The sequence below is a fragment of the Orycteropus afer genome, unplaced genomic scaffold, assembly GCF_000298275.1.
Source record: "Orycteropus afer afer isolate SDZICR_OR568_19922 unplaced genomic scaffold, OryAfe1.0 scaffold00234, whole genome shotgun sequence".
Classification (NCBI taxonomy): Eukaryota; Metazoa; Chordata; class Mammalia; order Tubulidentata; family Orycteropodidae; genus Orycteropus; species Orycteropus afer.
This window is the reverse complement of record NW_006921821.1, coordinates 4,522,700-4,543,272: the sequence shown is the minus strand read 5'-3', so window position 1 is coordinate 4,543,272 and position 20,573 is coordinate 4,522,700. Positions and strand designations below refer to the sequence as shown.

At 37.2% G+C, this 20,573-nt stretch overlaps 1 protein-coding gene across 1 annotated transcript in view; it reads left to right on the top strand.

The window, feature by feature from the left end:
• ARHGAP28 (Rho GTPase activating protein 28) overlaps positions 1-20,573 on the top strand; it is a 293,733-nt gene that overhangs the window by 263,702 nt on the left and 9,458 nt on the right. The window contains exons 13-16 of the mRNA XM_042782071.1: positions 2,441-2,638; positions 2,964-3,077; positions 5,626-5,682; positions 7,755-7,879. Of these exons, the coding sequence (XP_042638005.1) occupies positions 2,441-2,638; positions 2,964-3,077; positions 5,626-5,682; positions 7,755-7,879 (494 nt within the window). The remainder of the gene's footprint in view (positions 1-2,440; positions 2,639-2,963; positions 3,078-5,625; positions 5,683-7,754; positions 7,880-20,573) is intronic.

Below are 20,573 nucleotides of genomic sequence, written 5' to 3'. Positions count from 1 at the left end.
CCCTCCTCACCTAATCCCTTTGGCTGATTGCTCTTCTCTTTGGCTTCCTGGGTTTTACCCCTTTCCCCTGCTCTTCCGGCCTGCTACTCTGTGCTACGCCCATGCTTACCTTGCTCCTGGAGACCCGGTCCCTCGGGAGGGTAACAAGGGAAAGTGTTCAGTGCAGATCAGTGAGTAAGCACAAGCCCGCCTGTGCTTACCTCAGCCCCGGTTACTAAGCACAAGCCCTCCCGTGCTTACCTCGCTCCCGGGGACTAAGCACAAGCCCGCCCGTGCCTACCTTGCTCCTGGAGACCCGGTCCCTCTCGGGAGGGTAACAAGGGAAAGTGTTTAGTGCAGATCAGTGAGTAAGCACAAGCAGTCCAAGGTACTTTCAGTATTCTTCGCCAACACCACAACTCAAAACCATCAACTCTTCTTTGATCTTCTTTATTCACTGTCCAGCTTTCATATGTATATGAGGCGATTGAAAGTACCATGGCTCTGGTTAGGCTCACCTTAGTCTTCAATGAGAAATCTTTGCTCCTCAGGACTTGAAAGGGGTCTTTTGAAGCAGACTTTCCTAGTCCAGTATGTTTTCCAATGTCTTGACTGCTGCTTCCATTTGTGTTGATGTGGAACCAGTAGTATGAAATCTCCATCTCCTAGCCTTAATAAATCCCTCCTGTTATTCTGGCCTCAGAACCCCTGATAGCTGCTCAGATGATGGGGATTGAGAATATCTGTTTCTAATATAATTTGGTAATTTTTCAAAAGCTGAAAATTTATTAGATTGTGTTTGGGCCTTTTCTAAAGAATGTTCTTTTATCAAAATTTAAAAAAAAATAGATAATATATCTGATTATCAGATATGTGGGTAAAAATGTCACCTATTCTTTCATATAATTGAAGATGCAGCAATTATAAAAGAACTTACTATATTTCTGACAGAATCTGAAAAAATATTGTGGGACTTATGAAGATATTATACATACACTCCTACACACTTCTTTTGTTCCCTTCTGAATTGTGACTGGAACTAAGATTAAAATTGGAGTGATATAGAAATCAGGAACTCTGGCTCAAGAGTTAGGTTTCCATGGTTCAAGTCTGGCTTTACCACTTAATGAACTGATGTTAGGCAAACGTAATCAATCCCTCTGTGCCTCAGCTTCCTCAGGTGTAAAATGAAGTTTATAATAGTTCTTTTCTTACAGGATTTGGAATGATGATAAAATAAGTTCATACACATAAAGTACTTGGAGTAATGCCTGTGTCATAATAACCTCTCAATAAATGTTAAGCATTGTTGCTGTTAAGGGACATGTGATTCAGTGGTAGAATTCTCACCTTTCATAAAGATGACCTGGATTTGATTCCCAGCCAATGTACCTCATGCACAGCCATGACCCATCTGTCAGTAGAGGCTTGCATGTTGCTACGATGCTTAACAGGTTTCAACAGAGCTTCCATACTAAGATGGACTAGGAAAAAAAGCCTGACAATTTACTTACAAAAAGCAAACAATCAAAACCCTATGGATTAAACAGTCCAGTTCACAACTGATCACATGGATGGCTCAGGACCCAGCAGCATTTTGTTTTGTGGACTGTGGGATCACCATGACTCAGGGACTGACTGGACAGCAGCAGTTAACAACAACATTATTACTATTATGTGGTATACATTTTATTATACAAATACTATAGTAGAAACCAAACTTGGAAGGCATCCTCTTTTAGAAATTCAGTCTTGCTGGTGAATTTCAAGAGCATCTGATAAGCGTTTGTACTTCAGTGGCTCCATCAAACTTTTGTAAATCTGTCTCAAACCTTTTTCTGTTTAATGCTGAAAACAGTTCCATGTAAATATTTCCCTTTGGTCAGCTAATGAATCCAAAATTGAAAGGCAAAAGAAAAAGTGAAAAAAATAAATTTTTTTTCCATTGACTTATAATTGATTCAGAAATGAGATATTCATATTTTAAGCAGGTTTTCCTTTCTCAAGTTGAGAGATGATATTTTTCAGCATGGATATTTCAATAGCAAGTGGTTTTTTTTTCTTTTTTTTAATTATTTTTTTTTTCCTTAAGAATAAAAGTGCATTTCACATTTTTTTGAGCTGTGTTGTTTTGTCTTTCTGGCTTACTCTTCAACTTTAATATTTATAATATTCTTATGGGATAAAAGAATTCATGAAAATGCAAACAGTTGTAATGAGACTTCAGTATACTAAATTCCATAAAAAATTGAGCCACTTTTGAAGCAGGCAATTCAGTAAACTACTCACGTTTCTTAGTAGCACTTTTTAGCAGTTAAATGGGAAACATGATACAGTTAACAACTCTATACTTTTGACAATTTTCCAGAGTCACAGGGGATGAGTATTGAAATAGATACTTGCAATCAGTGGTGTCTTTTGATGATTTACAAGAGTATAACACTATACTGTTTCTTGTTAGGCCCTCATGACATTCTTCAATAAAGTGATTGCCAATGAATCAAAAAACCGAATGAGTATGTGGAACATTTCTACTGTTATGGCACCAAACCTTTTCTTCAGTAGAAGCAAACATTCTGATTATGAAGAATTACTGTTAGCAAACACTGCAGCCCACATCATTCGCCTAATGCTGAAGTACCAGAAAATTTTGTGGAAGGTGAGTCATAATATGATCCCTATTAAAGTTCTCCATGGAAATCCACCAGCATCCAGGAGATGGAAAGCTCCATAAACAAGCAATTTCTAGGTTATGAGAAGATAATCCCAGGTGGCACCTTTATAGGTTCTCTGCATTCTTTAATACATTCTTCCTTTTAAATGGAGTCTCTTAATAGTTTTTTTCTAATCTCTACAAGGCTTAATGTTACTATTTAGGTTCCAGGACACTGAGTGATTAGGATGTTACTGTACCTGAAGATAGGATCTATAGGGAGATGTGTGTCAAGTGTTTTCCCTCCAGTCATCTTACATTTCTTCTCCAGGTTCCATCTTTCTTAATCACTCAAGTAAGAAGAATGAACGAAGCCACCATGTTGTTAAAGAAGCAACTCCCAAGTGTAAAGAAGCTGCTAAGGAGGAAGACCATAGAACGAGAGGTAAGAAAATAATTAAGGGTATAAATCATGTTTACCACCCAGATTTTCACTTCTCAAGGGAGGCACAAAATATCTTGTAATGTTAGAACCAAAAATTTTGTATTTTCATAAAGAATTGGACAGTGAATATAAAAATTGTAGCGATCATGTCTATAATGGAGTACTGTGGTCTTACCATTTTGTTTAATTATGGGATTTTTGGTTAAAATTCTTGAAACATCTAAATTATAAAGATCATTTAGTATTAAGTACTTACTGAAAAGCCTTAAAAGGTTCTGACAAAAGGTAAAGTTGACGTTGTAGTCCCTGTGAAGGTTTAGAAGGAATACAGTCTCCAATATATCTAATAAGTAGATATATGGATAATAAAAGAACATCTAACCTTCAAGTTGTTTTGTGTAAATTCATTGGTTTCCAAAGAAGTTCTGTTTTAGCAAAATTATTTGTATTGAGGTACATAATAAAACTGATTCTAGAAAAATTATCTTTATATTGCTTTAACTTAATTTGAGGAGTGATCACGAGTGTCACACATTGCATTAGTCCTTGATGCAGAGATTCGTAAAATTTGCTTTAAGCTTAAAAGTGCTTACACCTGGTATGAGAGAAAAATATATACAACAGCGATGAGCACACTCAGCAGCAGGCAGAAAATACCAGACCAGTGATGAAGACCTTGTGCTAGAGCCATGCAGAGGAGAAAGAAGTGTGCTTCAAGATGGGAAATTGGGAGGACTTCAGGGAGACAATGACATTTGAGCTACATCTTGAAGGACAGATAGCATTTTGAAAGAAGAACAGTAGATAAAGGTCTTTCAGGGAAAGGGAATATAAATGCCAAGGCAGTGAAGTGAGAGGTATTACTAATTGATTTCTCACAACCAAGATGAATGGCTATATTTCCTGTAGATTAAAAGCAAAGTCACTTCAAATCAGGTAGAACCAACACTTTTATTAGTAGTTATTTTTTTAATTTGTATTGAGATACAAGTCCAAAAACAAAGTCACCATTTACACTACTTTAAAGTATATAATTCCATGGATTTTAGTATATTTACAATATTGTACAACAATCACCACTATCTAATCAGAGAACATTTTCATTATCCAAGAAAAGAAACACCATACCTATTAAGTGCTCACTTCCCATTACCCCCTTCTCCAGCTCCTAGCAACTACTAGTCTACTTTCTATTTCTATTGATTTACCTATTTTAAACATTTCATGTAAATGGAACCATAGAATATTTGTCCTTTTGTGTCTGATCTATTTTATTTAGTATAATGTTTTCAAGGTTCATCCATGACATAGCATCTTCAGAACTTCATTTCTCTTTATGGCTGAATAATATTCCATTGTTTTTATATACTACATTTTGTTTATACACTCATCTGTTCATGAACGGCTGGGTTGTTTCCACCCACCTTTTGGCTATTGTAAAAAATGCTGCAATGAACCTAAGTGCGTAGTACCTGTTTGAGTCCCTACTTCAAGTCTTCTGGAATTACCTAGGAGTGGGACTGCTGAGTCATAGGTTAATTATATGTTTCACTTTTTAAGGAACTTTCAAGCAGTTTTTCACAGTGACTATACTGTTTTACCCACCAGCCACTCCTCGGAAGGAAGGTTGGGCAATCCTACTTCCGTAGTGATGCTGCCTCGGAAACCCAAGGAGGGGTTGCTATGAGTCGGGTTTAACTCGACAGCACATAACAACAACAACAACAACAACATACTGTTTTACGTACCAATAATGGAAAGAGTTCTGGTGACATAGTACCTAAGGCATTTGACTAACCAGAAGGCTGGCAGTTCAAACCCACCAGCCACTCCTTGGAAGGAAGATTGGACAGGAGTTCTAATTGCTTCACAGTGTCACCAACATTTCTTGTTTTTTGTTTTTATGTTAATAGTCATCCTAATGAGTGTGAGGGAGCTCCGGTAGCATAGTGCCTAAGGCACTTGACTGCTAACCAGAAGGCTGGAGGTTCAAACCCACCAGCCACTCTTTGGAAGGAAGGTTGGGCAATCTACTTCCATAGTGATACTGCCTCAGCAACCCAAGGAGGGGTCGCTGTGAGTCGGATCCCACTCGATGGCATATAACAACAATAACAACAGCACCAACGAGTGCGAAGTGCTGTGGTTTTGATTTACATTTCTCTAATGACTAATAACATCAAGCATCTTTTAATATGCTTATTGGCCATTTGTACATCCTCCTTGAGGAATATCTATTCAAGTCCTTATAACCTATTTTTTTAAAATCTTAATTTCAATTGAAAGACAGTTCAGTAACAGGTCACAAAATTCAAAAGGCACAAAAGACCACAGACTGAAAATTGGCCACGTCTGACTTCCCTCTGGGAGACAGATAATATCCCTAATGACAGATGTGCATGCACAGCCACGTAAGGTATGCAGACTTCCGGAAATAGTCTCTGCATATACAACCAATGTGAATCATCTTCTTCCTTCTTTCCTCACATGACAGCATCATATGCTTGTTTGTCAATATTAATTTTAAAAACTTAATGTTTTCTTTCAGGTTACAAGCCCTAAGAATTCAAAAATACTACAAAAATCACCCTCTTCAAGAAGAGTGGTAAGAAAACATGATTTCTTTTTCTCCTTATTAACTACCTATGTAATATTTCCTGCAATACAATACAATATTTTCCTACATCAAATATATACATGTATAATTTTGGTCAATCTTGAATTTTTTAATGTGACCCATGAAGGAATAGTATAGGGAATCCACTAACTGATACTCAAAACAATACTGTTAGGCAGCTTGCAAACTGAATGCTATAGAAGTTATGGTGGAAACTGATTATTATGATCATAGGTCCAATAATGTCAGGAATATGGAATTTATCTTACAGAGGCTTCAGGAGAGCTATAAGGAGAGGGATGCAAGATGTTCAAGTGAGTATTTTAGAAGTACAGTTTTAGCTTTAGTTAGCTGGGTACACTCTATCCCTCTCCAGTGCAAAATCCTTAATATCCATTCCCTGACATGCTCTCTGGTTCTTGCTGGTAGTATTCGGAAGGCTTGTAGGTATTGGGAGCTCTGGTGGCATAGTTCCTAAGGCATTTAACTGCTAACCAGAAGGCTGGCAGTTCAAACCCACCAGCCACTCCTTGGAAGGAAGACTGGGCAATCTGCCTCAGAAACCCAAGAGGGGAATCACTATGAGCCAGAATTGACTCAACAGCAGTGAGGTGTTTTTTTTTGTTTGTTTGTTTGTTTGTTTTTTGTAAGTACTTACTTTATTTGGGAGCTCTGGTGGCATAGTGCCTAAGGCATTTGACTGCTAACCAGATGGCTGGAGGTTCAAATCCACCAGCCACTCCTTGGAAGGAACGTTGGCCAATCTACTTCCGTAGTGATACTGCTTCAGAAACTCAAGGAAGGGTCACTATAAGTTGGATCCGACTCCATGGCAGTGGGTTTGGTTTTTTTTGTTTACTTTATTTTAAAATATTTATTCCAGAGTGTGTATTGAATCAATGCACATAAACCTTCTACATTGATAATGCCATCCTTTAAGAATGTACATATTTAAAGCAATTTTCTGAGGTTCTCAAACAAGTGAAATTTATTTCTGTTCATTTTCTAAGTAGAAAATTAATTTTAAAATAATTCAAATTTTGAAAGAAAAGTAATTTTCCAGTTAATACTGGCAAAATGGAAATTTGTATTAATTAGACAGCATTCTTCTTTGAATAGGAGTCACCAGGAGTTGAAATAGTTAACTCACATGCCGTCTAGCCAAAAGGTTGGCAGTTTGGGTCCACCTACAGGCACCTTGGAAGAAAAGCCTGGTGGGTTACTTCCAAAAACCCAGCCATTGAAAACTCTGTGCACCACGTACTCTGATATGTGTGGGGTCACAATGAATCAGAGTAGACTTAAGGGCAACTGTTTTGTTCTTTGCATATTCCATGTAGATTAAGGTTGGGAGGTCCCCAAGCCCAAGAGAATCACATGATTAACACCCTCTGCCCTGAGAACATGCCCACACTCTGCTCTGTGTCACCATAGTGTCCCCAGCACACTTTGAGGGGTCAGGTTTCAAGTGCCCATATATTCTTCATTCTCATAAAAAGTGAAACTGGTCGAGTAAATGAAGCCACCAAAACAAAAGATACAATGTTGTACAACAATCACTGCTATTGAATTACAGAACATTGTCATCACCCCAAAACATGTGGGCTAGCCACTAAAGGCTGCTAATTAAAGAAAGAGGTTACTTAAGAGGCCATATTTTCTAATTGGTCCTTAAAATTTTCAGAAGGTTGATTTTAGTATATACAAAAGTACAAAGTTCTGCTTAAAACAGGCTTATTTGGGGCATTTTCCAAGGAAGCATATTGATAAAAGCATTATTTTCATCATGATGCTATTTTGCTTCTCTGAAAGCTTTAAGGCATTATAGTAAGACCTAAGCATATAACAAAAGTAAAATCTCAGGTTAATTTTAGTCATTAGTGAGTAGTGAGTCTCCTAGTCAACAAGAAAGCAGTGTTTTATGCTAGTTAAATAATGATCATGTTTATAAGTTTTCTCAATTGATTGCCACTGATTTTCTTGATTTCCCATAAATGCAGTCATTGCATTGATATCCATCCTTATTTGACAGAACATACTTCATTTTTTCTCTTTGACAGTCTGATGTACCTGAAGGAGTCATAAGGGTCCATGCTCCACTTCTCTCTAAGGTATCCATGGCCATTCAACTCAATAGTCAAACCAAAGCCAAAGACATATTGGCAAAATTTCAATATGAGAACAGGTGAGTAAAAGTGAATGAAGGTATTTACCCAAGAAAGTGAATTTGTATCAGAGGAGTAACTTTTCAGTCATTTCCAAATTTGGCCTTTTGAAAAATTAAAATCTGTTATTTCTGAGGCTTAACCATTAGATTAAGAGTCAAAGGTAGAGAAGGAAGTCAGTAGACCAGTCAGTAGACCACAGAATTATCCATAATAAAATTTTTTTTTTTTCAAAGGAATTTCTACAGATGGGATTTTCGTCAGGTATCTTGTTTTGGTGGCTTAATTATCCAATGAGTTTTGGTTTTGTTTGTTTGTTAAAAATGAAGAATATAACAAGGTAGCTTAGTACACATGAAAGATTTTCAGGAATACCATTATTCCACACTCTAGTGGGCTTTAACATGCCTGTCTCACATTGATTTCTAAGTGTTAAAAAGAGCACCATAGCTGTTTGGTTTGTTTAAAATATGCTGTTAATTATTCTTGGGATCAGAATGGTAATTAAGAAAATTGTCTTCGCTGTTGTTATTATTAGGTACCATTGAGTCAGGTCTGACTCATAGCGATTCTATGTACAACAGACCAAACCACTGCCCAATCTTGCACTATCTTCACAATCCTTACTATTCTGAAGCCTATTGTTGTAGTCACCATGTCAATCCACCTAGTTGAGGCTCTTCCCCTCTTTCACTGACTCTTTACTTTACAAAGCACAATATCTTTCTCCAGGGACTTTTTGACGATGTGACCAAAGTATATGAGGTGAAGTTTGGCCATTCTCACTTCTAAGGAGCATTCTCCCCATACTTCTTCAAGCCACATTTGCTGGTTCTTCTGTCAGTGCATGGTATTTTCAGTATTCTTCACCAACACCACAATTCAAATGCATCAATGCATCTTCAGTCTTCCTTATTCATTGTCCATATAAGGCTCTTGAAAATGTCATGGCTTGAGTCACACACACCTTACTCTTCAAAGTGACATCTGTGCTCTTTAATACTTTAAGAGGTCTTTGGCAGCAGATTTGCCTAAGTGCAATATGTTGTCCAGTTTCTTGACTGTTTCTTCCATGGGCATTAATTGTGGATCCAAGTAAAATGAAATCCTTCACAACGTCAATCTTTCTCGTTTATCGTGATGTTGTTTATTGGTCTAGGTGTGAGGATTTTTGTTTTCTTTATGTGGAGGTGTAATCCATATGTAAGACTAGTCTTTGATCTTTATCAGTAAGTGCTTCAAGTCTTCTTCACTGTCAGCAAGCAAGGTTGTGTCAGCTGTGTATCAGATTGTTAATTAGTCTTGCTCCGATCCTGATGGACTATATTCTTTTTCATATTGCCCAGCTTCTCAGATTATTTGATCAGCATATAGATTGAGTAAATATGGTGAAAGGATACAACCCTGACACACATCTTTCCTGATTTTAAACCATGTGTTATCCTTAATCCTGTGTGACTAACAGCTTCTTGGTGTATACAGGTTCCCATGAGCACAATGAAGTGTTCTGGAATTCCCATTCTTCACAACATTATCCATAATTTGTTATGATCCATTCATTCAAATTCCTTTGCATAGTAAACAAAACAGAGGTAAACCTCTTTCTGGTATTCTTTGTTTTCAGCCAAGATCCATTTGATATCAGCAATAATAGCCCCAGTTCCACAACCAATTCTGAATCTGGCTTGAATTTCAAATTGAATTGTCAATATGCTGCTGCAACTGTTTTTGAATTATCTTCAGCAAAATTTACTTGCATGTGATATTAAGAATACCATTCAATCATTTCCATATTCTCTTGGATACCCTTTGTTTGTAATGGACACAAGTATGGATCTCTTCCAGTTGGTTGGCCAGGTAGCTGTTCTCCACATTTCTTGGCATAAATGAGTGAGTGCCTCCAGTGATGCATCTGTTTGTTGAAACATCTCAATAGGTATTACATCAATTTCTGGAGGCTTATTTTTCACCAATTCCTTCAGTGCGTCTTGAACTTCCTTCTTCACTACCATAAGTTCTTGATCATATGCTTCCTCCTGAAATGGTTGTACATCGACCAATTCTTTTTGGTACAGTGACTCTGTGTTCCTTCCATCTTCTTTTGATGCTTCCTGTATCATTCAATATTTTTCCCATAGAATCTTTCAGTATTGCAACTCAAGGCTTGAATTTTTTCTTCAGTTCTTTCAGCTTGAGAAATGTCAAGTGTGTCCTTTCCTTTTGGTTTTCTAATTCCAGGTCTTTGCACATTTCATTATCATACCTTACTTTGTCTTCTTGAGCCACCTTTTGAAATCTTCTGTTCATCTCTTTTATATATCATTTCTTCCATTCACTTTAGCTACTTTCCCTTTCAAGATCAAGTTTCAGCGTCTCTTCTGACATTCATTTCGTCTTTTCCTCATATCATGTCTTTTTTAATGACATTTTGCTGTCCAGTATGATCTTCTTGATGTCATCCTACAGCTTATCTGGTCATCAGTTGTTTGTGTTCAGTGTATCAAATCTGTTCTTCAAATGATCTCTGAATTCAGGTGGGTTATAATCAAAGTTGTATTTTGACTCTCTATTTTTTAAAATTTTCTTCAGCTTCAGGTTAAACTTATATATGAACAATTGATGGATCAGAATGGTATTTAAGAAAGTTCTCTTTATATATCTGCAATAAATCATATTAAAAAGACCATAAAATCCTGATGATTTTTATTTAGACATGCTTATTCAAGGATAAACATTTGCCATGATGTTTTTAAAAGATGAGAAGCACTACTTTAAATCTGTCCATTGGAGAGCAGGTAGTTTGATGATACCAAAATTCATCAAACTTGAATTTCAAATTGAATTGTCAATGTGCTACTGCAACTGTTTTTGAATTATCTTCATGAAAATTTTACTTGCATGTGATATTAAGAAACTGGATATCTTTAAGAAGCAGCTTTCCAGTATATTAACAAGGAGTAGCCAAAAAAAGCCCATTGCTAAAGGTTGCATACTGCATAACTCCATTTAGATAACATTTTTTAAGTAAAAATTTTACAACTCGAGGATTGATTAGTAGTTGCCAGACATGAGGACCATGGGGTCGAAGGGTGTGTTTGTATGTGTATCTGTGTGTGTGTGTGTGTGTGCAGGTTTCATGGTAGGGACATAAGTGTGGTTCTAAAAGGACAACAGGGAGAACCATTGTAGTATGGGAATGGTTCAGTATCTTGACTGTGGTGATGGATACAACAAATCGATATATACACAAACAGACATATACAGGTACAAGTAAAACATGGGGAATATGAAAAAGACTGGATTATATCAATGTCAGTATCCTGAATGTGATATTATAATATAGTTTGGGGAAATTCTACTATTGGAGAAAACTGGGCCAAGTGAACAAAGAATTTCTCCATATTATTTCTTAACACCTGTATGTGAATCTATAATTATTTCAATAAAAATGTCAATTAAAAAATAGAAGCACACAGTAAAAGTAGTCTATGGTGTTGGAAGATAGGATGGTGGTTTTATCATGGAGGCTAAAGAGTGACTGAGAAGGTATGATATGAAGGAGGCACTTCTAAGAAGCTATTTTTCTATATATGGGAGCTGGTTACATATGCGTTCACTTGGTTAAAATTCATCAAGTTGTATATATTTTGTGTATATATTTTAAAGCTTACGGGAAAAAGTGAGAATAAGAGTAGACAGAAGCCAAGAGAAGCCCCCTTCCCATCTCTGCAGAGCCTCCACCTCTATGCAGCAATAATGAGATTTAATGAGGCATTGCAAGTCAGGCTAGTCACCAGTAGGCTTCCCCACCACCACCTCCTGGTGTCAGTGGGGCCTATTGGTTGAACCTCTCTACCCCCACCCAGCATCAATGAGACTGACAAAGGCCATGCAAGTCAGGGGTGTAAGCACTCCACTCACCTCCCCCCATTCCTGATGTCAGTGAGGCCCGGTGGGGAGTTGAACCTCCACCTAGCATCAACAGAACTGAACCAGCAAGGTGAAACAGGGCTAGCCCACACTACTGTTCCCTCCTGCCCCCACTGGTATCAGCTGTCCCTTCAGCTCAGCTTCCCACTAGGTCCACCCAATACCAGTAGGAAGCTTAGCCTCTACCCCCACCGTCATCAACTAAATGGAACAGGTAATAGGAAACAAGGATAGTTGACTCTCTGCCACCACTCCTCTTTGCTGATGTCAGCACAACCCAGTGTGGAACTGAGTTTCCAAACTCACTTTGCAGCAACAAAGTAGTATGAGCCACCACTTGGCTTTCCCTCTCATTGGTGGCAGCAGAGACTAGCAGGGAACTGATACTACACACTAGTTGGAATGAATGAATCAATGTCACTTGTTGTCCCACTTTCATTGGAAAGGCTGTCTACAAGGCCTAGTGGGAAGCTGGACATAACACATCTACCTCAACCTCATACTAATCCTCAGCAGAAAGACAACCTACCAAAAAATGAAGATCAAATAGGGACTAGTCTACTAATATAATATCCATAATTTCCAGGATATAGAAAATCATTCATTATAACTAGAACCAGGAAAATAACAACATACATGAAAAAACCAAATGCCATCACTAAATTGATCAGATGTTAGAATTGTTTGACTTAGATTTTTTTTTTCTTTTTCTTTTTTTTTTAAATTGTGATTTGGGTGAAGATTTACACAGCAAATTCACTTTCCATACAGCAGTTCACATACACTTTGTCTCATGACATTGACCACAGTTTACCACAATGCAGCAGCTCCCCTCCCACTTCCTCCCCATAGTTACCTCTTCCCCGTGTCCATCCCTTCATGGACTACTGCCCCCTAAGCTGTCTCCCTGTGCATAAGCAGCCCTTATTTCTCCCATGATTGTTCTCTCCAAGGAGAGTATCTACTTGAGGTAAATGTTTAACTCATATGCCTGTATTTTGTTTGGCTGGAAACCACAGGTGTGGGTTCAATTCCAGACCTGAAGGGCAGCTAGGGGCCATAGTCTCAGTGGTTCCACCAGGCTCTATCAAACCAGCAAACCTGGTCTCCTCCCCCCTCCCCCTTTTTATTCCCCCTCCAAATAATTTTGAGTTTTGTTCCACATAGTTCTCCCTCTCTATCAAGGATCTCCTACATAGATCCCCTTCCAAGTGGATGACAGTGGTAGCTGGGCACCATATACTTCTGGTCTCATAGTCGTATAGGCTGCAGATCAGATGGTGTACCAGTCGCTAGGACTAATTGTTTCCATGAATTTTGGTTTTCTTCATTCTTCTTTGCTCTGAACGAGGAGAGACCCATCGTTGCATCTACATGGCAGCTTGCTAGCTTTTAATCTCCCAGTCGCTACTCGCCAAAGCAGGAGGTGGAACAATGTTTTGTATGGTATGTTATGCCAACTGAGCTTGATGTAACTATGGTCCTGAGCTCACAGGTTCAACTACTCAGTCCCTCTGGGTAGCTGGCTGTGACCAAGCAGTGACCACAACCTTGTCCCTTGTCAACTGTACTATGTTGTTGTTGTTATGTGCCGTCAAGTCAACCCGACTCATAGTGACCCCTCCTTGGGTTTCCGAGGCAGTATCACTACGGAAGTAGGATTGCCCAACCTTCCTTCCAAGGAGTGGCTGGTGGGTTTGAACCGCCAGCCGTCTGGTTAGCAGGCAAGTGTCTTAGCCATTATGCTACCAGAGCTCCCCAACTGTACTATATACCTGGGAATTCTGATCATTCACATAAACTTATAGGACCATTGTCTGCCAACCCTATACATGTTCTTGGATACACTCCCCATTTCATAGACATACCTAATAGTTCAGCCTGTCCACCCATCTATCCACCCATATACCCATGTTTGCCTTCACTGACAATGCAGTACTGTATGTACGAAAGGGTTAATCTTTGTTGTCTGTACCTCCTATGTACCTCTCTATGTCTTTCTCATCCTCAATGGTGCCATATTGGTCACTCACATTTGGTACATTGCCCTTCTCTTCACCCAAATCAATACTTATCTCTATATATTTAACAGCGTTCCCTCCCTCCACTCCCACCCCTGGTAACCAACAAAGAAAATTTCCTTCTATAAATAAACCTTTCCTTAACTTTTACAATAACGGACTAATACACTATTTGTCCTTTTGTGATTGACTTATTTCACTCAGCATAATGTCCTCCAAGTTCATTCACGTTATTGATGTTTTACAGATTCTACATTATTCTTTAGTGTTGCATAGTATTCCATTGTGTGTATGTACCATAGTTTGGTTATCCATTCCTCAGTTGATGGACACCTAGGTTGTTTCCATCTTTTGGCTATTGTAAATAGTGCTGCGATGAACATGGGTGTGCATATATCTGTTCTTGTCATGGCTCTCACTTCTTTAGGGTATATACCAATAATGGAATAGCTGGGTCAAATGGTATTTCTAATTCCAACTTGCCATACTGCTTTACACAATGGTTGTACCATTTTACAGTCCCACCAGCAGTGTATGAGAGTCCCAATCTCTCCACAACCTTGCCAGCATTTGTTTTTTTCTGTCTTGTTGAACTTTGCTACTAGTGCTGGAGCAAGATGGTATCTCATTGTTGTTTTGATTTACATCTCTCTAATAGCTAATGATCATGAGCATTTCTTCATATGTTTGTTGGCCACTTGAACATCCTCCTTGGCAAAGTGTCTGTTCATGTCTCCTGCCCATTTTTTAATTGGATTATTTGTCTTTGTGTTATTGAGATGTTGGAGTTTTCTATAAATTCTAGAGATAAGTCCCTTTATTTGACTTAGATTTTAAAGCAGCCATCACAAATATGCTTCAACAAGAAATTACAGATTATCTTGAAACAAGTGAAAAAAAAAGAATACATCAGCAAAGAAATGGAAGTTATAGAAAAGAACAAGATGTAAACTCAAACAAACTCACTGCCGTCAAGTCATTTCCAACTCATAGCAACCCCTCCTTGGGTTTCTGAGGTGGTATCTCTACAGAAGTGGATTGCCCAGTCTTCCTTCTGAGGAGTGGCTGGTGGGTTTGAACCGCCAACCTTCTGGTTAGCAGTCAAATGCTTTAGACACTACATCACCAGAGCTCCACAACTGTAAGCTAGAACTAAAAAAATGCAATAACTTAAATAAAAAAATTGCTGGTTGGGCTCAATACAGTGGAGATGACAGAGGATTTTACTGGTAAATTTGAAGACAAATAAATAGAACTTACCCATTGTCTTGATTATCTATCTAGTCTGCTATAACAGAAGTGCCATAAGTGGATGGCTTTACCAATCAAATATATTCTCTTACAGTTTAGGAGGCTGGAAGTCCAAATTCAGAGTACTGGCTCTAGGGAAGGGCTTTCTCTGTCAGCTTTAGAGGAAGGCACTTGTCTCCTTTCAGCATCTGTGGGCCCAGTGTCCCTTGGAGATCTCCATGTGTCTTAGCATCAATATCTCTCTGGGTTGGCTCTCAGATCAGAGATCCTGGGTCCAAAGGTTATGCTCCAATCCTGGCTCTTCTTTCTTCCTAGTAGTCAGGTCCCTCTGATCTCTGCTCACTTGTTTGATCTCTTTTATATCTCAGAAGAAATTGACTTAATACAACCTAATCCTGTAGCTTTTATCCTTCCTCATTAACATCATAGAGTTTAGGATTTACCACATATAGGATAATTAGATCACATAATGGAGGACAATTACATAATATGGAGAATAATGGCCTAGCCAGGTTGGCACATGTTTTTGTGAGACACAGTTCCATCCATAATGTTCATTCTGAACAACAGAGAAAAAATAGACTGATGAAGAAAAAAGAAATACACCTTAAGAGAACTGTAAGACTGCAACAAGAAAGCTAACATTTGTATCACTGAAGTTCCAAAATTAGAGGAAACAAAGAGTGGGATTGAAAATGTATTTTAATAAATAATGACTGAAAAAACAAATTAGGAAAACACATAAAGCTACAGATTCAAGAAGCTGAGTGGATCCTAAATAGGATAAGGTCAAAGAAATCCATTCCAAACATGATAATTAAACTCATGAATCCAAAAGAAAATGATAATTATAATCCTGAAAAAATTATGTATTTCTTATAGGGAAACACCTATTCAAATGACAATGGATTTCTCATCTGAAACCATGGAGGGCAAAAATATTGAAAGATAAGAATTGTCAAACACAAATTCTACATCTAGCAAATATATCCTACATGACTACAAGAGAAATAAAGACATTCTCAAATGAAGGGAAACAAAGAGAATTTGTTGCTAGCAAATATACCCATAAACAGTAGTTAAAGGAAACTTTCTAAACAGAAAGAAACTGATAATAGAAGAAATCTTGGGACATCAGAGAAGAAAGAACATTAGAATTGGTAAAAACAGAGTAAATATAATAGACTGCTTCTCATGAATTTCTTAAAATGTATTTAATAGTTGAAGCAAAAAATATACAACATGATGTGGTGATCAATGTGTAGAAAGGATAGACTTAAGACAATGATTTTTAAAAAAGAAAACCAAAAAAAAAAAAAAAAAAAACCTAACTTATTGCCATCAAGTCAATTTGACTCATACTGTCCACTCCTTGGGTTTCCAAGGTGGTATCTGTGGAAGTAGATTGCCCAATCTTCCTTCCAAGGAGTGGCTGGTGGGTTTCAACCACCAGCCTTCTGGTTAGCAGTCAAATGCCTTTGGCACTGTGCCACCAGAGCTCCTTTAAAAAGGAAGAAGAATCCCAATTCTTAACTTTGGGCTGTGCACAGTGACTTCCTTCCAAAGATTACAGAATAGAAATAGGATAAAAAGAGTAACTTTACAGTAGAAAAATCTGACAAGCACTACTTCAACCAAGTCATGAAGGCTAACACCAACAGTGATAAGTCACACTGATAGCATGTACTCTTGATATGATGTGATGAAATGGCACTGCTTTGGTCTTTCTCCCAAAAACATATGACCCTAACCTATGGATGGGAAAAACATGATGCAAATCCACTTGAAAAATATTCCACAAAATATATGAGCAGTACTCCTCAAAACTATTAAGGTGATCAAAACGTAAGCTCAAGAAACTGTCACAGTAAAGAGGAGCCTAAACAGATATGGCTATTGTATTATTTCCTTAGTGCTGCTATAACAGATTACCATAAACTAGATGGCTTAAAACAACAGAAATGTATTCTCTCACAGTTCAGGAGGCCAGAAGTCTGAAATCAAGGTGACAGAATGGTTGGTTTCTCTGGAGGCTTTAAGGATGAAACTGCCCTGTACCTCTAGCTTCTGATGGTGGCCAGCAAACTGGTGTTTCTTGACTTTCAGATTCACCACTCTCATCTCGGCCTCCATTTTCACATGACCTTCTTTGTCTGTCTGTGTCTTCTTCTTATCAAGGTCATTAGATTTAAGGTCCACGTTAAACCTAGGATAATTTAATCTCAAGATCCTCAATTGCATCTGAGAATGCCTTATTTCCAAATAAAGTCATATTCTGAATTTCTGGGTAGACATGAATGAGGGTGAGGGGGAATTGACACTATTCAAACCCACTTCAATTACTAAATGTAATGAAATGTCCCAGCCATCCAGGACATTTCATTGAACAGAAAATGGACATTAGGTGAAAATTAATCTGAATAAAGTATGGACTAATAATAATGTGTGGATACTGGTTCATTAATTGTAACAAATGTACCATGTTAATGTTAGATGTTAGTAATAGGAGACTCTGGGTATGGAGTATATGGAACTTTCTGCAGTGTTGTCACAGTTTTGTAAATCAAGGAGAGTTCTCAAATTAGAATATTATTTAAAAAAACTGCCTAGGTCATACCAAATTTAAAAATTACTACTTTTTAATGATAAAAAATAATTTTAAACTAAAATTGGATACACTGGAATATCAATTTTCTGTTTTAAAAATGATGTCTCTTCATTTATTAGTGCACCTCTTTCTTTAATTTTTGTCATTTTTAATTCAAACAACTAAGAATAAATAGCATTTTAATTTTTTTAAAAAGGCAGGAGGGTAAAAGGACCTAATGATGAAAGGTCCTAATGAAAGTAAGGTTCCTACTTATCATTAGGGAGCTCTGGTAGCATAGTGCCTAACGCACTTGACTGCTAACCAGAAGGCTGGTGGCTCAAACCCATCAGCCACTCCTCAGAAGGAAGGTTGGGCAATCTACTTCCATAGTGATACTGCCTCAGAAACCCAAAGAGAGGTCTCAGTGAGTCGGATCCAACTCAATGGCATATAACAACAACAACAAACTTATGATTTACAGAAGTACACAAAACTTCTATGCCAGAAGGCTGTGAAACATTACATAAGTATAAATACTTAGAGAAACCACCAAGAAACCATACAACACAATATATTCAAATGTAATACTCAAGATAGAATCCTAAAAAAAATGGTCATATCCTGGGCCATAAAACAAGCCTCAATGAATTTGAAACAATTGAAATCACACAGAAGTATGTTCTGTGATCATAAAGAAATAAAATTATGTATTACCAACAGGAAGCAACAAAAGTTTTCAAACACTTGAAAATTAAATCACACATTTATAAATAATTTCTGTGTTGAAGAGAAAGGCTTAAAGGAAATATTTTTTAATTACATAGAATGAAAATGAAACTACAACATACCAAATTATGCTAGATACAACTAGTGCGGTGCTGAGAGGAAGGGTTATGCCAGTAAGTGGTTACATTAGAAAAGAGAAAAGATCTTAAGCCAATCATCTCAGTTCTTACCTCAAGAAAAAGAAGAGCAAAATAGACCTTAAGCAAGCAGAAGGAAGGAAATAATAAAGATAACAGAGGAAATCAAGTGAAATTGAAAACAGGAAAATGATGTTGTTGTTAGGTGTCATCAAGACAGCTCCAGGTCATGTGACCCTGTGTACAAAAGAATGAAACACTGCAGGCCCTGCACCATCTTCATCATGGTTGCTGTGCTTGAGCCTACTCTTGCAGCTATTGTCAGTCCATCTCGTTGAGAGTCTTCCTCCTTTTTCACTGGTCCTCCACTTTTCCAACCATGATATCCTTCTGCAGGATAACATGGTATCTTCTCCTGATCACATATCCAAAGTAAGAGTAATGAAGTCTCACTCCCTCCTTTCTCAGAAACATTCTGGCTGCACTTCCTCCAAGACAGACCTGTTTGTTCTGGCAGTCCATGGTATATTCAGTATTCTTTGCAACACCACAATTCAAATACACTAATTCTTCTTCAATATTCCTTACTCATGGTCCAGTTTCTGCATGAATATGAGGCAATTAAAAATAATATAGCTTGGGTCAGGCGTACCTTAGTCGCAAAAGTGATATCTTTGCTTTTTTTTTAAATACTTTAAGGAACTTTTTTGCAGCAGATTTGCCTAATGTAATATATGTTTGATTTCTTCATTGCTGCTTTGATTGGTGTTAATTGTGGACCCAAATAAAATGAAATCCTTGACAATTTCAGTATTGTTCCTTTTATCATTATATTGCTTATTGCTCCAGTTGTGAGGACTTTATTATTATTATTATTATTATTATTGAGATGTAATCCATTCTTTGATCTTCATCAGTAAGTGCTTTCAAAAGGCCTCTTCACTTTCAGCAAGCAAGGATATGCATATTGTAGGTTGTTAATGAATTTGCCTCCAAGGTTGATGCCATGTTCTTCTTTATGTAGTCTAGCTTCTCAGATGATGGCTCAGCATATAGATTGAATAAATATAACAAAAGGATACAACCTTTACACACACCTTTCTTGATTTTAAAACATGCAGTGTCCCCTTGTTCTGTGTACTCTTGGTATGTGTACAAGTTCTAAATGAGCACAATTAAAGGTTCTGAAATTCTAGTTCTTCACAATGTTATCCATAAATTTATATGATCTACAATCTAATGACTTTGCATAGTCAATAAAACACAGGTAGAGTCACTATACCATTAAAAATTGGTTGACATTTAACCATTTCAAGAGATAGCATATGATTAAAAAAAAAAAAAAATGGTATTGAAGGAAGGCCAAGCTGCACTAAAGGCATTAGCGGAAAAAAAGGAATTGATGGAATACCAATTAAGATGCATCAATAAAGGCATGCAGTGCTAGAAGCACTCAGTTGTCTATGCCAAGAAATATGGAGAATACTTCCTTAGCCAATCAACTGAAGATAATACACTCCAAAGGAAGATGATCCAATGAAATATGAAAATTATCAAATAATATCATTAATAGCCCATGCAAGTAAAATTTTGTTGACGATAGTTTAAAAAAATTATCATCAACAGAGAAAACCTCAACAGGGAACTGCCAGAAATTCAAGCCAGATTCAGAAGAAGACACGGAATGAAGGATATCACTGCTGATGTCAAATGGATTTTGGTTGAAAGAAGTGAATACCAAAAAGGAAAATGATAGACATCAATGAAAAAAAAAAAAAGGTTCTTTAAAAAAAAAAAAAAATAGGACAAGCTTCTAGAAAGGAAACAAAGACAAAAGATAAGACACAAATCATCAATGTCATGAATAAAACTACATATCCTGAGGCCATTAAATGGAAAATAAGCTAACAACATTACATTCATAAGTTCCAAACCTTAGATGAAATGGACCAATTCCTCAAAACCCACAAATTACCAAATGCCAACCTATATGAAGTTGATAACTCAGTTGTCTAAAAATCATTAAAAAAAAAAAAATCTAATATGTAATTTAAAAAAA